This window comes from Lissotriton vulgaris, chromosome 2_1 (assembly GCF_964263255.1).
Source record: "Lissotriton vulgaris chromosome 2_1, aLisVul1.2, whole genome shotgun sequence".
NCBI lineage: Eukaryota > Metazoa > Chordata > Amphibia > Caudata > Salamandridae > Lissotriton > Lissotriton vulgaris.
The window spans coordinates 509159674-509180755 of NC_141687.1; the positions used below are offsets into that span (position 1 = coordinate 509159674).

The window sequence follows — 21082 nt, forward strand, 5'->3', positions numbered from 1 at the left end:
GTCTACGAACCAAGATCACACCAGAAAGTCACAGAGAACAGAACGGTCAAAGAAGCCGTCTCTCCGGACTTGGCTGTCAAGGCAATAATGCTTAGTCAAAGTGTGCAGCAAGGCCCACATGGCTGCCTGACAGATGTCTTGCAGGGGGACAGCACGTCCCAATGCAGTAGTAGCTGCTGTCGCCCTGGTAGAATGGGCGCGCAGCCCCAGCAGAGGTTCCTTTTTAGCCAGAGAATAACAGGCTTTTATACACAAGACAACTCAGCTGGAGATAGTCCTCTTGTGTACAGCCTGGACTTTTTTGGCACCTACGTAGCCAACAAAATTGCTGGTCATCCACCTGGAACTGTTGTGTGCGATTCAGGTAAAATGAGAGCGCACGTTTTGAGTCCAGACGGTGGAGCCTCTCTTCCTCTCTGGAAGGGTGCAGAGGTGGAAAGAAAGTGGGCAGGGTGATAGTTTGCACAATGTGGAAGGTAGTAACAAGCTTTGGCAATAAGGAAGGACGAGCGCAGAGCACAACCTTGTCTAGATGAACAGACAGAAAAGGAGGTTTACAGGAGAGAGCCTTGAGCTCACTCACACGCCTAGCGGAGGTGATGGCAACCAGGAAAGCAGTCTTTACAGTCAGTAAACGAAGAGGACAGTAGTGAAGTGGCTCAAAAGGAGCACACATTAAATAAGTAAGAACCAGATTTAAGTCCCACTGCGGCATCACAAACGGAATAGGAGGGAAGAGGCGAGTAATGCCTTTGAGAAATCTATTTACAACTGGGGACTTGAAAAGAGAGGGCTGATCAGGGAGCCTGAGAAAGCCTGAAATTGCAGAAAGGTAGCCCTTAATAGTGTCCAGAGCAGAGCCCTGCCGGGCTAAAGAAATAAGGAACAAAAGGACTTCTGAGAGAGGGGTAGAAAGGGGATCAACATCCTTTGCTGTGCACCATGCCACAAATTTGTTCCACCTGAAGGTGTATACCGATTTAGTCGATGGTCGCTTGGCTGCCAGAATGACATCACAGACTTTAGGAGGCAAGTCAAATGGAATCAACTGTCGCTGCTCAATCTCCACACAAGGAGGTGGAGGCTGGACAGGTTCTGGTGAAGAACCGTTCCCTGCTGCTGCAACAGAAGATCCTCCCGAAGAGGCAGTCGGATCGGGGGTCGCTCATACTGAGTAGCTCGGGATACCAAACCCTTCGAACCCAGTCCGGAGGCACAAGAATGACTAGGGCCCGGTCGCGCCTGATCATCTTCAGCACTCTTGGTAGAAGTGGTATAGGCAGAAAGGCGTACAACAGACCGCAACTCCACTCGCGACGAAAAGTGTTGCTGAGCGAGTGCTGCCTTGGAAATTCCAACGTGCAGAACTGCTGACATTGCGTGTTCTCTTCGTTGGTAAATAGATCTAACAAAGGCTCTCCCCACTGTTGAAAGAGATCTTGCGCCACTCCCAGTGAAGATGCCATTCGTGATCCATCATGCACCTGCGGCCGAGTTCGTCCGCCCTGGTGTTCAAAGTACACGCCAAGTGTTGAACCACCAGGAAAATGCCCTGGTGTTCCAGCCACGTCTAGAGGCGCAGAGCCTCCTGACAAAGGGTCCACAACCCCACCCCGCCTTGCTAGTTGCAATACCACATGGCGGTGGTGTTGTTTGTGAACACCTGCCCTACTCTCCCCTTGACACAGGAAAGGAATGCCTTCAGTGCAAGTAGGATTGCTTTGAGCTCCAGAAGGTTGATAAGGAGACTGGACTCCGCCGGAGGCCAGAGGCCTCTGATCGCCGCTTCTCCCTTGATGCCGCCCCATCCCAGGAGGGATGCATCTGTCACCACTGTGTGCTCCGGTTGGGGAAGGGAGAGGGATATGCCGCTGACCCAATCCTGGTTCGTGAGCCACCACTGCAATTGTCGTGCAGTGCCCTCTGAGATCTGGACGTAGTCGGACAGGTTCCCCTGATGCAGCGTCCGCTGGTACTTTAAGTCCCACTGCAGAGCCCGCATATGCCATTTGGCATGATTAATCAGCAGGATAGAGGAGGCCATGAGGCCCAGCAGTATCAAGATCATCCTGACCGAAACGCAGGACAAGGGCTGATAAAACAGAATCATAGCCCGAATGTCCCGGACTCGCTGCTCGAGAGGATAAACCCAAAACTGTGACGTGTCCAGACCCGCTCCAATGAAGAGGAGCTTCTGAGAGGGGATCAGGTGTGACTTCGGCACATCGATGGAAAACCTCAACAAATGCAGGAGGTTGGCCGTAGTCTGGAGATGGTAGACGACTATGTCGGGCGAGCCCGCCTTTAACAGCCAGTCATCGAGATAGGGTAAGACTGAAACCCCTGATCTGCTCAGATGAGCTGCTTTCACCGCCATCACTTTCGTGAACACCCGAGGGGCGCTGGTAAGGAAGGAAGCACAGTGAACTGAAAGTGCTCGTGACCTACCGTGAACAGCAGGTAACGCTGGTGGGCCGGCAGGACAGGGATATGAAAGTAAGCGTCCTGCAAGTCTAACTCTACTATCCAGTCTTGCGGGTCTAGGGCAGACAAGACCTGAGCAAGTGTTAGCATCTTGAACTTCCGCTTCCGGAGGATGCAATTGACGTTCCGAAGGTCTAAGATAGGACGCAGGGCCTTGTCCTTCTTTGGAACCAGGAAGTAGTGAGAGTAACAACCACGACCTACTTCTGATGTTGGAAAGCACTCTATGCCCCCCTTGGCCAAGAGGGATGCAACATCCTGCTGGAGAAGTGCCAAGTGATCCCCGACATGCGGTAATACTGAGGTGGCATGGCTGGATGGGTAGTCTCGAAGGGGAGGGAGCAGCCCCTTCAGTTGCTCTGTAAAACCCACCTGTCCGAAGTTATGGAGCGCCAGTGGGGGAGCTGATGGCGAATCCTGCTGCCCACTTCCGTTTGATGGGCCTGAAACACCGGACCACCTCGCCGGGTCCCGCGTCCGCGGCTGCGCTGAGACTGTTGCTGCACAGGCTTGTGGCTCTGAAACTAACGTGTTTAGGCGCCCCTTCCTTAGCCGCAAAAGGAGCGAAAAGCAGAAGCCGGAGCAGAGGAGCGTGACCGAAAGGCCCAAGGACTTGGCCGTAGCCCACGAGTCCTTAAAACACTCCAATGCACTATCTGCCTTGTCGCCAAAAAGGCCATCAAAAGGCATGTCCATCAGAGTGCTCTGGACATCCACTGAAAAGCCAGTCGTCCACAGCCAGGCGTGAAGGTGTAGCGCCACTGTCGTGGAAATTGCCCTGCCAAGCGAGTCGGCTGTGTCAAGGCCACAACGAATTGTGAACTTGGCTGCATCTCTCCCCTAAGCAATAACTTGGGAGAGCACCATCTGGGCCTCCTCGCCAGTGTGGGAATAACAACCCAAGAGGTATGCGGTGTTCACAGACCGAAACCCTGAACTGGCGGAAGAGAAAATCTTCTTCCCAAACTGCTCCAGTTTTTCGGATTCCCTGTCCGGAGGAGAGGAAGGGAATGCGCTCAGAGAAGCAGTGGCTTGGACAACCAAGCTCTCAGGGGTAGGGTGTTGGGAGAGGAAAGTGGGTTCTCCCGCTGCCGGGCGATGGCGTCGGGCCACGTTCCTATCCACAGTAGCCCCTGTGTTGGGCCTGGACCAGGTGCCCGAAAGAACATCTAAAAGTGCATCATTAAAGGACAGCAGCGGCTCCGCAGAGGCAGCCGATCAAAGCACTTCTGTCAATAGGTTAGTCCTGACAGCCACTGTAGGTAGCTCGAGGTGTAGAGCCTCCGCTGCCCTATGCAACACCACTGAATAAGTACCACCCGCCTCTGTAGCCACGGTAGAAGGAGACAGTGCGCCAGGTTCTTTAGAAAAATCCAGATCACCAGCGTCCTCCAAAACCACTGTCCAGTCCGGGTCTAACTCACATTGGGCTGCGAGAGGGTCTTCAGACCCTTCCCAGTCCTCCCCATCCTCCGTAACCTTCTGGGCAGGTGGGAGAGAAGGAGGAGTATGGAGAAATGGATAAAAATTCCCCATCGGCGTCAGAATCGGCATTGACGACACAGGTTAGGCACTGTCTCCATGTCGGGGTGGAAGCCGGGGACTAAATCGGCAGGGGAGCCAGCCGGCGGCAGTGCCGTAAACGCCGATGTCAGTGGAGGTCGTACGAGGTCAACCGACATCGGCTGGGATCTATACATGGATCCATGGGGGTCTTGCGGCGCCGAGGCCGGAGCCGCCGACGTCGGGGCCGGAGTCATCATCGAAGAAGGGCGAGGACCCCCAGTCGGACCCGTGGGGCTCAAAGGCGCACCGACGGGGCCCGACGGTTCAAAGAGGCAGACATGGCTGACAGAAATTTCTGCAGCTGGACCGGAGTCGCCAATGGACCCGGGAAAGGCAGGTAGGCCGTCAGCAACTGCGTAGGCTCAGCCGGAGCCGCAGGTGTGGCACCACCAGCACACTCAGTCGTGTCGCGCGACATGCTAGGGGAAGGTGAAGTGCGACGGCGTTCCTTCGACTTCTTGTGCATTGTTTTACCTGCCCCAGAGTGTGACGAATTCCGCGACCTCCCTCGGTACCGGGATCTTGAACGGCGCGGAGCTGACTCACGGGTCTCAAGCAGCTTTCGGGAGCAAAGTTTTCGGCGCCTTGGCCCGGCGTCGGGCCACGACTTGGAGTCGTGGTCACGCCCCAGGCAGTAGAGACACTCGCAGTGCGGGTCTGTCAACGACATCATGCGGGAACAAACCTCGCAAGACTTGAAACCGGGCATCCCTACAACACCAGGAGTCAAAGACTCAAAAAAGACAGACACAAAGGTCCCAAAAAACTCAGTCAAAAAGTTACTTGGGGTATCGCTCTCTCCGGATCTGCGTTTGGTTGTGTGGAAAAAGAAAAAACTGACGTCAGCACGCCAGGGCGTCGTCTAAGTAGCTGCATCGACGTCATCCCAGCGATCACAACGCCTACAACAGACGCAGAGCCGCACAACGCCACATTCCGACACGCAGGGGTACTGCTGACGAAAACTTTCCAAAACCAGTCTGATACCTGGGGGTAATTCTAAGGCAAGGAATCTATTACTGACGTGTCTCTTTCAGATAAATTGTTTTTCCTGAAAGCTTGGAAGAGGGAGATCCCAGCACAGTAAACCTTTAACTGATGTCATTTTTAGAAGAACTACTACACAATTTCTTTAACAACACTTTTTGCAGCAGATGGCGAATGTGGAAGAGTTCAGCTCTTGTATTTACATTTTCACCCTTACAAAAATGGCAACCAAGCATTTTAAAAACCTGGAAATTAATTAAACAGTTACAAACAATCATTGTAGAGAACCTGCTGCATTTTAAGAATCAGTCGATCATAATAATAAACCTTGTCTTCCACTCATTAGCCACATAAAGAACAGCATTGTCAATTGTTAATTAGTGCTGTTTTGACAAGTCCCTCTAAATAACTGAAGTTTACTTTTGTGCACTTTCCTTAATGAACATGAGCATTTATTTCAGCAACACATCAGGTGCTTTGCATTCTTTGAAAATATATATTGATTACTGAAATACTGAAATATGAAATACTGAGAAAAACATTTCTCAGGATGAATCATAAATTACATCAGCATGAAGATGTTCACTTGATCTAGCATTGGTATCGGATTCATCTGAGAAGTAGCAACCGATCTGGTCAATTTTTCCCAGGAATTACCCTAGCGCAGTCCCATCCAGTTCCACCACTACCGAACGGGGGTTTCTGGGGCTGTTGACTCCGTGACGCTCCTGAGGAGGCTTTGGTGGCTTGGAGTCCCGACGTCGAGTCCTCCCCTTCTGCTAAAATTCATAGCCCTCCGACCACATCTCAAGACCAGGTCATTGTTGAGACTGCAAGGGGATCAGGGGAGGCGAGGGCACCACTTGACCCCCCAGTCGGCTTTCCAACTGAGGGTGTTGTGGACTCACTTTGCTCCTGTCGAGACCTGTAGCATTGCGGCTGTGACGGACCCATCCCTTAGGGTTTTCAGCTGGAATGTAGCAGGCCTCGAGAGAAAGCTGGCATTGCCCGACTGGAATTCGCTTGTGGAGCAATACTCCATATGCCTGTTCCAGGAAACCTGGAGTAAGGAGCCCCTACACAAGGCAGGATACTCCACCCACTATTTACCAGCTATCCACGCAGGAACTGGTAGGGGTCGCCCTTCTGGCGGCCTCCTCATCTGGGTGGCCTCTGAACTTAACTGCAGGGTGGTGGAGTGGGATACTAAATGCCCGGACCTCCTCAACATCTCCCTGAAAAACCCTCAGGGTCGAGTCATCTTAAAAATCTTTAACATTTATGCCCGAGGTACGAAGGGGGGTAGAGAATCCCCAGTCATAACTTGCCTAGAAGCCCTGCTCCGTTCGTCACCTTACAAGTATTGCACTCTGGTGGCGGGCGATTTTAATTGCACCTTTGAGCCCCTGGACTCCGAAATTTTACAAGATCAAGAGGAACATGACATCCGGTGGGGGATACCGTTCTTAGAACTCAGCCCTATCAAAAAGTGGACAGAAGTGGCCCTTCAGATTAACTCCATAACTATGGAGTTTGGCCTGAGGGCTGCTAATGGCAGGACTGGTTCTGATAAAGCAGGGGCCCATACTTACAACAGGCCTGGACACACGTCAAGAATTGATTATTTTCTTCTTGACGTAAACTTGTGGAGCATGGTAAAGGACATGGTGATCATACCATCTGTAGAGAGTGATCACAATCTCCTCTCGCTCACCATGTCCAATAGGTGGCTATCTAGTACTGCGACCAGAACCACTCGTAATCCCGCCCCGGACTTGACAACAGTTTCCACCTGTGGACGTCGGTTAAAGTGGGCGAAGCTGTCGCTCTCAGAGGAGAAAACCTCTGTCATCAGGCAGCTTCTTACCTCAGCTCTAGATAACCTTGACCCCTGTGAGGATGGGTTGTTGGAGGTGACCATTAGGTTCTGCACCATAACCCAGGCCATCAGTGACCTTTTTGTAGTCCCAGCTAGTACTAACAGGAGGAAACCCCGTACACGGGCTAGACAGGGCTGGTTTAACCAGAAGTGTAGGGAGGCGAAGTCGCTTCTTATTGAAGCGGTTAAGTCTAAAATACCCTCCAGGACTAGGGTGGCCAGGAGGCACTATTCACTCTGCCAAAAAAATGCCAAGAAGGAGTAGGAGGATAATTACTGGCAGGACCTCTTGGCTGCCAGTCGTGGGAAAGACGCCAAAGGCTTCTGGGATTTGGTGGGAAACAGGAACCGTCCCGATGACACTGAGGACCTGTAGCATCAACGCTCAGACATGGTTTTCCCACTTTCAAAAACTCAATTCCGCCATTGAAGGCCCACTCAATGATCCCTTCATCCTCCCTCCTTACACCTTAGACCGAGACTTGGATTTGTTTTCCGCTCTGGATGTCACAAAGCAGATCAAAACTTTGGTGCCATTAAAAGCAGCTGGCCCGGACGGTCTCCCAGGAGACATCCTCCGAGCCTACCCTGAAGAATGGGGGGTATTGATCTCGGCCCTCCTTAACGCAATCATCGAGGGAGGATCTGTGCCAGACTCTTGGAAAGGAGCAGAGGTAGTCCCTATTTTCAAAAAGGGCTGTCGGGACTTACCTGGGAACTATAGGCCCATAAGCCTAATAGACTCGAGTCAGAAACTGGTGGGGAAAGCCATTTTGGGGAGGATTTTACAATGGGTGGACGACAATCACATTCTGTCTGATATGCAAGCCGGGTTCCGTTCAGGTACCGGAACTATCGAACAAGTGTTCAGGCTCCTGTTATTGTACTGGAAGGTGGTGGAGCTAGGCAAAGGCAGTCTCTACCTGGCCTTTATCGACCTGAAGACTGCCTTTGACCTGGTTCCTAGGAAGGAACTCTGGAGGGTGTTGCATGGCCTAGGGATGCCTCCGTACATCCTAAACCTCCTCATCAAACTGCATAACAACACCTATGCCCAGGTTAGATGGGGCTTGAATGGGGAAAAGACCGATAAGATCAGGGTCGAGAGGGGAGTGCGGCAGGGTTGCGTCCTGGCTCCCACCCTATTCTCCCTCTACATTAATGGGGTGGTAGAGCACCTGCTCGGCGAACCAGCAGATGCTCCCACCTTGGGAGGCATAAAAATCCCAACTTTGCTGTTCGCCGATGACACCCTCCTCATTTCGAAAACCCCCCAAGGTCTCCAGAAACTCCTGAACCGCTTCCAGGACTTCTGCACTATCAGAGGACTAGTCATCAATGTGGACAAAACCAAGTATTTAGTCATGCACCCACCTCGTAAACTTGGCTGTCCCCCTATCTTGAACTCCACCCCCCTTGAAAGAGTGGCAGAATTCGATTACCTGGGAATCCGTTTAAGTGATGCGATGAGCTGGACCGCCCACATCAACAAAATGACAATCGGTCACAAAAGGGTGGGGGGGGCTCTTCTTAAGGAGTACAATAATTCAACCAAACAGTGTGTTGCCCCTCTAATAGACATTTATAAAGCCCGAGCTGTATCTGCGTCACTTTACGGAGCTGAACTGTGGGGCCTAGGTAAAGTGGATTCACTGAGCAAGGCCGAGAACAAATTCATTAAAGACCTCCTTGCCATCCCGAAGAGTAGCCCGACACTCCCATTCCTATTGGATGTAGGCTGTAAAGCAATTGGGGACCAGGCCCGCCTCCGACCTCTCTTGCTTTGGGCTCGCCTGTGGAGGGTTCCGGAGCTAAAATCCTACGCTGACAGACTAGCAGAGGTGATGCGCTCCGACGGTTGGCACAAGATCAAATGGCTTCGGGAAATTAAACAACTTTTAGGGGATCTAGGTCTGGACTCCTGTTGGCTTAGTCACTCAGCTCCCCCAAAGGAGTCCCTAAAAAAACTTTACTGGGAATGGGTCTTCGCGAAGCGCATCAGCAACCAGCAGCACTGCAAAGCCACCGCAGCCTTCTTGCTTATAAAAGATGTCGTTGCCTTCGAGCCCTACATGGACTTAATTACCATCGCCATGGACCGGTCTTTGTACATTAAATTCCGGTTAGGAACCCTACCCCTTGCCGACCTTTGCTCCAGGTGGAACAAATCCCAGCCCGCATCACGCCATTGTGCTCTTTGTCCTGACAAACCAGAGACGGTGCCACACTTTCTTTTTGAATGTCCGGACTATGGGCTCCCCAGATCACGATGGCTTAAACCAATTTGCAGAGAATTGGGCACTCGCCAGCATTCGGTCGCCCTCCGGATCCTTTTAACCAATACAGCCCCTCCCATTGTTTGTGCCGTTTCCAAGTTTTTAAAATGGGCTTGGTTGATTCGACTTAAAAGACTGTCCATATCAATTTAATTCTGTCTTAGTTAATTTATGCTCATCAAATGTGTTTTTATTCCTTTTATTCTCAATGTACAGTCACATTTTTTCGACATGCTGCTTTTATTCTTTGTACTGCTTTTATGATATATGCATATCGAAATAAAGCAATCAACCAACCAACCTAAATACTGGAGTTGCGGGGTAACGTACACACAAATGTAGTTACTGGAAATCATACTACAAAAGAAAACTCTTTTATTCCAGTAAGAAAAGTTACTAGCAATTTGAAAAGTATGTCTGACAATGCCAGAGGGCTGGGCAGAAAATCTGGAGAAAATCAAGACAGCCAACAGCCCAAATAAACAGAGCAAATACACAAAGGAGATTGAGTACCTGGGTGAGGTTATGGGAGGGGTATTTATTCAGCCACAACACTCTGGGTATGGCTAGAGCTTACAACAGCATAGTGAGCTTGTTCTACATTTCGGAAGACTGTAGTACACTATAATCAAGCAAGTAGAGGCATGAACCTCTCATGGAAATATTAAGGGGGGAGAGATAAACCTCTGTGGGTCTCTGTAAGATAGAATTTTACACACAATCACAACTGAATGTTTCAAAACTACAAAGTTCATTTAAAACACAAACGTACCTTTGTCAAACTGGCAGTGGCGTTCAATGTAGATATTAAAAGCTTGATATATCTACATAGAAGAGGAAATACAGTTACTTATTTAAGTGATTTCAAGGATCTCTGCTTAGCACAGAAGCACTTTAGTCAGTATTACCTCACCAAAGTCCTGCAGGTGTACAATGTAAAACAGCCCACTAGACTCCAATCTGATCTGACTCGAAGCGAACCCTGGAAAATAAAATACACAAAGTTATTTAGAATGACAACCTACTAGATGGCAGCATAAGAAACAAGCATTTGCAATGCAATAGGCCTTGCATTACTGAAAGTTTGATCTATTGTGTTGCAAATGATGTTTGTTAGTCTTTATGTTTTGTCAAAAAAAATCCCAGCAGTAGCATAAGTATTAAAATGAAAACCACGAATCAAGGAAAGGGTGTCCCTGTGGAGTTGTACAGGGATCTCTATTAGCCACATGAGGTACTGCACCCTTATATTATAATAAGAAAGATTGGAACTGTGCATACATTTCCATTTGATTTTATTAGAAGTGAGATTATTGCTAGCAAACGCAAGCTAACAAAAATCCCACTTCCAATAAAAACAAATGGAAACGTACGCTCAGCTGCAATTTTTTTTATAATTGCATTAAGGGTGCAGTAATTTATGTGGCTAATAGAGGTGCCTTCACAACTCCACACGGACACATAGTAACCAACTGTGTTACTGCACCCTTTCCCTGCTTCGGGGATTTACTTTTATTACTTATGCTACTGCTGGGATTTTTTCGACAAAAAACGAAATCTGACAACCATTATCATTTGCAATGCTTGCTTCCATTTAATTTTTCCATGAAATAAATAAAACACTGTGAAATCTCCCTGAGAGAGATTCATGTTTTCCCAGATCACACTGGGAGGGCAGGTGAGAGGAGGGAACAGATAGAGTAAAGGCAACTGAGAGAGGAATAGGTTGAATAGGGAGTGAACAGAGAGATAATGTGAGGGTTCACTTTGTAACTTGTATGTCATAGCTTTCAATCCAATTTCCAAAGCACAATAGCTTTGAAAATCTGCTGCTGTCTGTTCACACATTGAAGCGCAGCTACTTCACTTCGTTGTATTGCGTGAAACATTACTCAATATGTAAATGAGAGTTGGCGCAGGTGTCCAGACATAGATTTTGTCTTCGACCTTGTACAGTGATCTGCTGCTTTTCGCCTAGGGTTGCGTTACTGAAATAGCATACATACAGACTGGAAAATCACTGTTTGTTAAGAACGGCTATAAATCCAGCATGGGGCATTTGTTTGGCAGGTTACAGTGCGGCAGTAGAAGATTTTGGGATTAGTGCACATGTAGTGTCATTTTAGGTGCTTCTTATTGTATTCTTCGTTCTCCATTAACTGGAATCGATTAAATAATAAAAACTTTACAGAAACGAGTTACAGTAAAATGAAATCCCTCCGTTCATAGGCTACGCCTTTCTACCAGTCTGTCCCGCAATCAGCTGTTGAAGTGCTTTGGCCTCAGGCTGGCGCACCGCACAGGCTGCATGAATGATAGCTACGCCCAGAGGTGGGCGAGCCAACAAATTAACAGGAAGAACTGAACAAGAGCTGAGTCAAGGGCCCGGCCTGACTGTTAGAGGCTGTTCATGAGCAGATCCCTGGAATTGTTTGCCAAGTAAATCACACAACAAACATCGCATACAATATGACATAGTCTCTTCATAATTCCTTAACATGTAGAAGCTTTCACAAAAATGTCAATTTTTTACACTGAGAAGAAATTATTAAAAGTGGTAGTTTTAAAACTTGAACTTAGTAACACTGAAACCCCCCCTCCCCCGCACTCTGGTGACAGTGCCACTAAGAGTCAAGATAGTTGTCACGTGAACTCCCTTTGGTGGCCCAGATTGCCACAGAAAGCAACATTATAGTCAGTAGCACTGGAATGATGCGATTGTGCCGCCAAAATGTTTTTCACATAATTATGGATTTGTCGAATCTTCCATGTAATTCATCATCTGCTGCATAATAGCATGATGTGTTGCCATGCAGTGGAAGGCTCTTTTCAAAGGTAGCCATCATATGGTAAAAGTATCTGATCTCGGGAAAAACAAACTCAGGATTTGAAACATAACATAGGGTTGGGGTTGCTTGTACTAAGAAGTATTTAAAATTATCATAAGCAACCCTATTTAGCAACATTAGAATAATGAAAGATTGGTGAATATCAACTGCAAGTAACACGAGCATCAGTAAATGCATTAGGTTTCAACTAAGTTATTAATAATAAGTACTAGTGCAATACACTAACATGCAATACAAAGTCAATATATTACAATTGCAGTGTGTACGAAGTCTCTGTAGTGTTGGACATGAACATCCATACCTAGTATTACACCTTGCCTTGTGAGCTGTATACTGCATGCCAACAGTGTAGTTTTTAAATGAGAGTGTGCACATAGGCATTACGCATTCTTTCAAGAGCTCACACCGGCCTTGAAACGCATGGACTCCGGTGGCATGTTCTGTGGCTTATTAAATCAAACTGTTGATGGTGGATGAGTAAGAAATGCAGAACTATTTAACCCTTTCCATGCGTCGGACAGCCGAGGCCGTCCGAATCGCGCATGCGTGGAATTTACCTGCATCGCGGAGGATTTCCACGCGCGTCCAGGGGGTTAAACGTGACAATCAGTTGCCCTCTGAAGCCTCTTTACTTCTGGGGGAGGCGGTTCACTCAATACCAGTGTACGCTAACTTTCAAATCGGAGTATGCTGTCGCATTTGCATTTTTTGGTCCTTTAGTGTTCGTCTCCTGGTAGTTTGCACTTTCTTTGCTCTCCAGTTGTTGATACGTTGAATCAATCAGGGTTTATAAAGCGCAGCTACTCACCCGAAGGGGTCTCAAGGTGCTGAGGGGGGATGAGGGTGCGCAGCTGCTGGAAGATCACGGAGCTCCATCAACGAGCCAGGTTTAGAGGTCCTTTAAGAACTGGGGGGGTGATGGTGTCTGTCAGAGGTGTTGAGTGCGAGAGCTCAATTCCTTGGCAGCAAGGAGGGAGAAGGAGAGTCCTCCTGATCCGTTCTTCTTGATGTGTGGTACTGTCGCAAGGAAGAGCTGAGCGGAGGGGAGGGATTGGGGTGAGTGGAACGTGAGGTGGTGGTTCATGTAGGTGGGTCTGGTGTTGTGGAGGGTTTTGTGGGCGTGGGTGAGAAGCTTGAAGGTGATTCTCTTCTCGACAGGGTGCCAGTGTAGTGTCCGTAGGTATTGGCTGATGTGGCAGTGGCGCAGTAAGTTGAGGACTAGTCTGGCGGCGGCGTTTTGGATGTTCTAGAGTTTGCGTGTGAGGTTCATGTTCATACAGTCGTAGAGTGCATTACATTAGTCTAGTCTGCTGCTGATGAGGGCGTGGATGACGGTTTTCCTGTGTTCAAGGGGAATCCAGTTGAAGGTCTTTCGGAGTAGGTGGAGGGAGTGGTAGCAGGAAGAGGTGGTGGCGCTGATCTGGCGGTCCATTTTGAGTTCGTAGTCCAGGATGATTCTGAGGTTGCGTGCGTGATCAGTCGAGGAGGGAGGGTTCCCTAGGGCGGGGGCCACCAGGTGTCGTTCCAGGCGTCGGGCTGTGGGCCCATGATGGGCACCACAGTTTTGGTTGTCTTGAAAGTTATGTTTGGAGTGGTTGGGTACGTTGGACAGGGAGAGGATCAGTTGGGTGTCGTCTGCACACGATACGATGTTGAGTCCATGTGATCAGACAATGGATGCGAGCGGGGCCATGAAGATGTTGACCAGGGTCGGGCTGTTGGAGGAACCTTGGGGGACTCCACAGGTGGTCAGTTTTGGTTCTGAGAGGAAAGGAGGGAGTCTGACCCGTTGCGTTCTGTTGGAGCGGAAAGAGCGTATCCAGTCGAGGGCTATGGTGCGATGAGAGACAGTATTGAAGGCCGCGGAGAGGTCCAGGAGTATGAGGGTTACAGTCTCTCCTCTGTCAAGGCCGATGCAGATGTCATCTGTGGCAGCGAGAAGGGCAGTTTCAGTGCTATGGTTCTTCCTGAAGACTGATTGGGAGGAGTCAATGATGTTTTTTCTTCTATGAAGGCGGCGAGTTGACGGCCTTTTCCATGACTTTCGCCGTATACGGGAGTAAGGAGATCAGTCTGAAGTTTTTGAGGTTGGTGTGGTCCGCCAAGAGTTCTTTCAGGAGGGGATTGATGTCAGCGTGTTTCCAGTTGTCGGGGAAGGAGGCGGTCTCAATGGAGTGGTTGATGATTCGTTGAAGCTCGGGGGCGATGATGTCTGAGGCTCTGTGGTAGATGTGGTGTGGCAGGGGGTCTGTGGGGGCCCGCAGTGGGTGGTCTTCATAATCTTTAGGGTGTCTTCGATGCCGAGGGCGGTCCAGCTGTCCAGTGTCGGGTGCGTGGGGCTGTGAACAGTGGGAATTGTCATAAATAGTCTTGATTTTGTGGTGAAAGGAGGCGCTGAGTCTGTCGCAGATGTCTTGGTAGGGTAGGGTGTCGGTAGTCTCGCTGTTGGGTTGGGCGAACTCTTTGAAGATGCCAAAGAGTTCCTTGCTGTTGTGTGCGTGGATGGGGATTCTGTCCTGGAGTGCTTTCTTCCTTGAGTATTTGATGAGTTTGTGGTGGGCGGTGGTGGCAGTTTTTAAGTTGTTTACGTCTGCTGGGGTTTTGGAGTTCCTCCATAGCTTTTCTGCAGGTGTGTCTAGATTCCCTGAGTTCGGTGGAGAACCAGCTGGTTTTCTTGGCATGAGGGTTGGAAGCTTTCTTGAGGGGGGCGATGGTGTTGGCGCAGACAGTGATCCAGTTGTGCAGGGTGCAGGTGGTGGTAGGGTCATCGTCTGTGGCAGTGAGAGCACGGTTGCTGAGGGCTCAGTAAGCTGGTCGTCAGAGATCCTTGCGTTGGAGCTGGTGTTGTCGTCCTCCGGAGATGTTTTTTTTTTTTTTAAATATTTTTATTTAAACAAATGACAGACCATTTACCATTGTGCAATTAATCCCAAATTACAAGGCATATTCAGCAGTACACTGATCAATAGATTCAAACAATGTATACATTTACATATTTCTCTCACTCTCTGGGTGATGTTTGTTTTGAAGGTGAAATGTACACAGCGGTGGTCTGTCCATGGGAATTCGGAGGTGTGGCTGAAGGGGGTGATTTATTTTGTTAGCAACAAATCTTTGGGAAGCTAATTTAACTGAAGAACTAAAGAGATGTTTGTGTACGGCAGTGAGTGATATGTGATTGTGGCAGTGAAGCGTTGTCTGCGGTTCATACTAAAGAGATGTATGAACATGGGGAGCTCTAGTAGACAACATGAAAAATAAAGATCAAGAGTCCACTCCCAGCACCCCACAGGGCCTGTCCCGACCCGATAGCCCTAACAACCAAGAACTAGGGAGGGAGTAGTGTGAATAACAGGAGGAGCATAGTCATGCATTACTAGACGTCCAGAGAAGATTGGCGAGACCCACCACATTGGACAACTACAGAGAGTGACCCTGACCACGCATATGGCGGGAAGTGTAGGGGTTTCCTAGTTGACAGCAGCGCAGGATGGGCGGGGGAATGTTGAGAAGTTGAGGGGGGGCATCAAAACATTATAAGGTGACCAGTGCACTCATAAGGCAGGAATACACAGAGGCATTAGGACATTAACAGTGTATACAGCCACAGTTTGAACAGAGGCCAACGCGTCAAGGGGTGCATGACTAATTTGTCAATAGCAATTGCGTGAAATCAAGATATGTACTACGAATGTTTGAATGATATGCAAATACCAATAACGTGTTTTTTTTTTAAAGATATGTGTGAACTGCACTCATGATAGCAACATTTTTAGTGTCAAAAGTAGAAATTGTTTTTCCGTTTGGCGCGTTACTATTGTACATATAGTGTATTTTGTTCCTTTTTTATGTGTTCTCAAAGCCAGCGCGGTGTTACTTTGCTTTCTGAAAATGGCATTTTTGAAACACTGGAAAAGGTGAGACCAGATGAAATAGTTAATTGTCATAAAAAGTGACAAAGGTAACCTTCCAACAAGTTCTCTCATTTTAACTTCCCTTTTAGAGTAAACAGTTACAACCCACCCCCTCCCCCCGCCTCTCCCCCAAAAAAGATGTCTGCTGTAATAAAAAGCTACTGTAATGATTTCTGCACACACATTTTGGAATTGTTGTTTGTTTAAAAAAATGTATTCCTGCTGCCAGCAATGGAAGACCCTTCCAAAACAGCCACAGTAGTGAAATGTGAAATTTGAAGTGCGAAAATGGCTGATAGGGCCCCTTCTTTATACACTGGGGAGCATGGCTTGTCCTTATTTTGGCGCAACTCTTTTTTTACCGAACCTAACCCCCCAAAAAATAAATCAAGCGGAAAAGAAAACATGTGGGAGAGTAAAGCGAACAGAGAGAGCAAGTTTGCAAACACCAATGTTATGCGGCTAAAGATGGAGCTGATGGCTATTTAATTTACGACAGTTTATTTCTGCGTAAGCGCTAGCGACACAAAGCTACTCCAAATGTAGCTTGATATGTACATCAAATAATTTGGGATGTTGCCAACTTAGTTCCGGTCTCTGTGTGAAGGTTCACAGCCGATGATTGAGGGTAATGCATACCATATTTACAGAAAAACACCCATTTGCAAATGTGAGCAGCGATACAGATCTTTACAGCGAGGCTAATTTTCTCTTCCGTGTAGTGTAGGCATCGGCTATCAAAACGTATGTGAGTGCATGGCAATTAGTTTCCATGCTAAAAAGTTTTGCTTGACAGCGTTCCACCAGAAACTTGTTTCTGTGTTTAATATGTTTTCCTCTCCTATAAGGAGAGTTTAGGAAACCATCGACTGCCATTTTCAAATTGGGGGCAAAATGCCAAGTCTGCAGGCTCTATAAAATCTACCCACATGCAGTGTATATGCTGGAGGCTAAACCCAGAGCATTTATGTTTGTTTAAGAATTTGGGGTGCCAACAGAAGACGTGGAAGAGCAAACAGGACCACATAAGGGGTTAGCGAGTGCCCATAATAGAAATGTGAGAGCATAGGATGACGGACTAGGGATGATAAAAGAGCCTGCAAACACCTTGTGCTGACAATCTTGTCTTAGCAGAGAGCTTATCAGGAATACAAAATAACTCCTGCCGAGTGAAATGATGGATGTGCCACAGCTAGATGGGGTCATGTACTGTCTGTAAAATGTGACCAGAGCCCTAAACACACAGGTGTTGTATTTTACAGCTCTTAGCACAGCTCGGGGTGCATACGTACAATTAATATGCGCAAGCAGGTCTGCGTGGAGATAAGGTCACTTCAGTCCAGGGCTTTGTGTGTATGCCTAACTATGAAACGATGTCAGTTTCTCCGAACTTTAATGGAGGACGGCACACACTGTGGATGTATAGTTGTATTACTGGTAAACATGCCTTGATTTCCTGTAGTAAACAAAAGGCACGTTCGCACCTCTTAGTTTCCAGCGTGGTCAACACCTTCAGTAAAAGAAATAGATCTAGGCATTCCCCACCTTAATACCTTACACTGAAGCTTTGCAGGCATGCCTATTTTTGCAGCGGTGAGGGATGGGGCAGTGGATCTGTGAACAAAAAACAAATTTCTGTCTCAGAGGTCAAACCAGCCGCCATCCTTTCAACTAAGAAAGTACATGTCATGGGGCACTGATGAAGGCGCGGACAGTGTGACAGTCTAAACTTAGTGTTACACCTTGCGCACACGCCTTCATATCACAGAAGAGGTCGCCCTTTTCTCACAAAATGGAGACCTTAGCGGGAAAGAGGTAAGAATGTGGCGGAGGCTCCAAAGTGGGTGTTGATTTATGTCGATGACCCACGTTTGACCTGCAACCTTAAAATAATTGTTTTTACTTACAGCCAAAGTCTGCTCTGCATATCATTCTTCTGTCCTCCTTTACTGAAACACTGCAACTAACATGCAGCAAAGGGTGTGAGGTGGTGTTCGATCGGATGACCTGGGGAAATGCGATCGTATACATTGCTCATACCATGGCGAACCTCTATTAGACGTGTGCGCGCACACAACCAAAGCTTCTAGTCAGGATTTAACGGCACAGGCACTTCTAAGAAGTGTTCCATGTAAATAATAAGTGAGGATTGAAGTGAACGAGCTCCCAAAGTCAAGGCAGTGTTTATGCCTGCCGGAGGTTTACTCTGATGGCAGTGCGCGTTAAAGAGCCAGCAACAGTATGAAGGAAAGAGGCCAATCGGAAAACTGCCTCTAACATTTGACCCCACACAGCAAATGTAAGGAGACATGATTTACAGGTAGAGGCAGCAGTAAAAAAAGGCAGCAATTACACAACAGTGGCATTAAGAGGAGGTGGGAGGAAGAATGGTATACTTAAATGTAAGCAGCTGAAGCTAAACACAGGCAAACAGTAACAGAGCAGGAAAGCAAGGAAAAAAATAGTCTCCCAGAGAACAGATAAAGAACCAGAGGGGAATGTGACAGTACTAAGCCACTGCTCTGTGGGAGGAACATAAGAAAGAAAAGAGGGACAAAGAGGCAGGAATGACCACTAGCAAGCAAGCATTTTTAAAAGGACACTGACAGACACATGTAAAGCAATGGCAAGAAAGGGGATGGACTTGATGCACACATATTGATTACAGCAGGTCTTAAAGAGACAGCTGCACTGTCTAGCTCGACCTACAAATGAGTCTACGTTACATGACAGATGTATACAAGGACATGGTTATACCATGGCACACTGGAATCCAGACTGACACAAAATCTGCAACAGGGGAAACATATTAATGCTTCCAATAGAACAAGATATAATAAAAAAACAAAAAGCATCAAGATTCCTTGCGAGAGCACGCCCATGATGGAGTCTCAATTACAATAATAAAACAACGAAGCCCTCCTTAAATGGTGACACAACAGATACTGTAATTTAAGGATATTGCAATACTTGCTGTATCCCGAGCTGCCAGCTGAACAACTCCTTAGAATGTTAAATAACCAGAGGAATGGAGGCTACTGCACTCAGTTCCCATTGTAATTCTCAATTTTCGGCTGGTTTACTATCCAGGAATTTCATCAGCTTTCAGTCCAGATGGGAAACAGCCAAGTATAGTATTACCACATTGTGTCATCCTGCTTCGGCTGATAAAGCCTGTTACCAGTTGAATCCGGAAGAACAGGCAACTGAACAAGACAGCTTTAAACGACCGTTTGGCTGGAGTATTAAAGCCAGTATTTTCAGCTCTCAGCCAAAACGTAGGGTACTGTAATCAAGAAATGGTAATTTTGCTTGTGTATGTACAAATGCAAACTGCAGTGCTTCCGTGTCTGCCGACATTACTGTATGCAAGTTGAGAAGTATTTTCTAGACATGTTTAAGATATTTTAAAAAAGGTGACTAAACAGAATATAATTCTATGGAATCAAAGAGGCTTAAAAAAAAAATCACTCTTCAGAGGATAGCTGATCGCTGAAATGGGAGACAGGGCAGGCAAAACGCTGGCGTGGCTGGAGAGACGAGACCATGGAATGAGGTGGGTGCCCAGACTGACAAAGCTAGGAGGTACGACCGTTACTCATCCGAGGGACATAGCAGAGGCATTCGCAGATCACCTGGAGGGGGTGTATTCCCCTTCTACTAGATACACGGCTGAAGATTCGCGCCAGCTCCCCCTGGACAGCGATGTGCCGGTCCTCTCGGACGTGGATAAAGACACTTTAGATGTGGATCTATCGAATGAAGAGATTAGTAGGGCCATAGGACAGATTTAATCTGCGGTGGGGCCAAATGAAATGCCCATTGAGTTTTGAAAAGTCACGGCCTCTCGGACTGTGCCACATCTGCGGGCCATGTATGAGGAAAGCTTTGAGAAGGGTAAGCTGCCTGCAGACCAAAGGTTGGCTACCATTGTAGTTATTCATAAGCCGGGGAAACCAGCGGATAGCTCTGGCTCTTATAGGCCTATTTAGCTGATTAAAGTGGAAGCCAAAATACTGGCAAAAGTCCTCGCTAATCGGCTTGTGACGGTCATTTCTTGCCTGGTCCATCCGGATCAATGCGGTTTTATGCCGGGGAGAAACACTGCCCTTAATATACGGCGTTTACACAATGTGTTGGCATGCAGGGAATATATTGCGGAAGACGCAGTGGTGTTACCTTTGGATGCCTCTATGGCATTTGACTCGATAGAATGGCCATATTTATTCGCAGTCCTAGAAAAAGTGGGGTTAGGCCCTAAATTTATAGGTTCGGTAAAACTGCTCTACACTGATAAACAGGGACAAGTGAGGGTCAACAATTACACGTCCCAGACGTTCAAGTTAAAAAGAGGTACCAGACAGGGGTGTCCCCTATCCCCGCTGATATTTTCTCTCATGTTGGAACCCCATGCGACGTGGGTGCGACTTGATGTGACGGTGCGGGGGCTGCGGTGGACAGGTGATGTGGAAGACCGAATATCCCTGTATGCTGATGACATACTGTTATATCTAGCCTCCCCTTACAAGTCTATACGCGTAGTGCTCGACATATTCACAAATTTTGAAAAGTATTCGGGATATGCAATTAAGTGGCATAAGTCGGTACTGTTTATACTGCGAGCAAGGTCCCTCGCCTCCCAGTTCACTGTACCATAGCGGTGGCGGAGGAGGGGTTCTGCTATTTGGGAGTCTTTGTCACATCGGATCAGGTTATTTTTCATAGTACCAATTTGGCTCCCCCACTTGCTCGATTACGCGCTGACGTGAAGCACTGGAGGTCCTTGCCTCTTTAATTAATAGGTCGTGCTGCCCTCTTTAAAATGTTGGCTCTCCCTCGCTTTTTGTACATTCTCCACAACTGCCCGAATAGAGTCCAGGATTCATATTTTAAAGCAGTAGAGAGTGAGCTTGGCACACTGCTGTGGGATGGCAGGGCCCCTAGGGTAGCAATGAAGAAATTAACAAAAGGATGGTATGATGGAGGTATAGAAATGCCTGACTTGCACCTCTAATATTGGGCGGCTCAGCTGGTGGCTGTCAACCATTGGCTGTACCACCCCCCCACAGACCCACTGACCCGGCATACGCTCTTGATAGGTACCAAACAGATCGATCCGGTTACCTT

The 21082-nt window shown here is 47.9% G+C and overlaps 1 protein-coding gene across 1 annotated transcript in view; it reads right to left on the reverse strand.

The window, feature by feature from the left end:
* PGAP1 (post-GPI attachment to proteins inositol deacylase 1) overlaps window positions 1-21082 on the reverse strand; it is an 868977-nt gene that overhangs the window by 414411 nt on the left and 433484 nt on the right. The window contains exons 15-16 of the mRNA XM_086955415.1: window positions 10101-10174; window positions 9965-10016 (exon numbers count right to left, since the gene is read on the reverse strand). Of these exons, the coding sequence (XP_086811541.1) occupies window positions 9965-10016; window positions 10101-10174 (126 nt within the window). The remainder of the gene's footprint in view (window positions 1-9964; window positions 10017-10100; window positions 10175-21082) is intronic.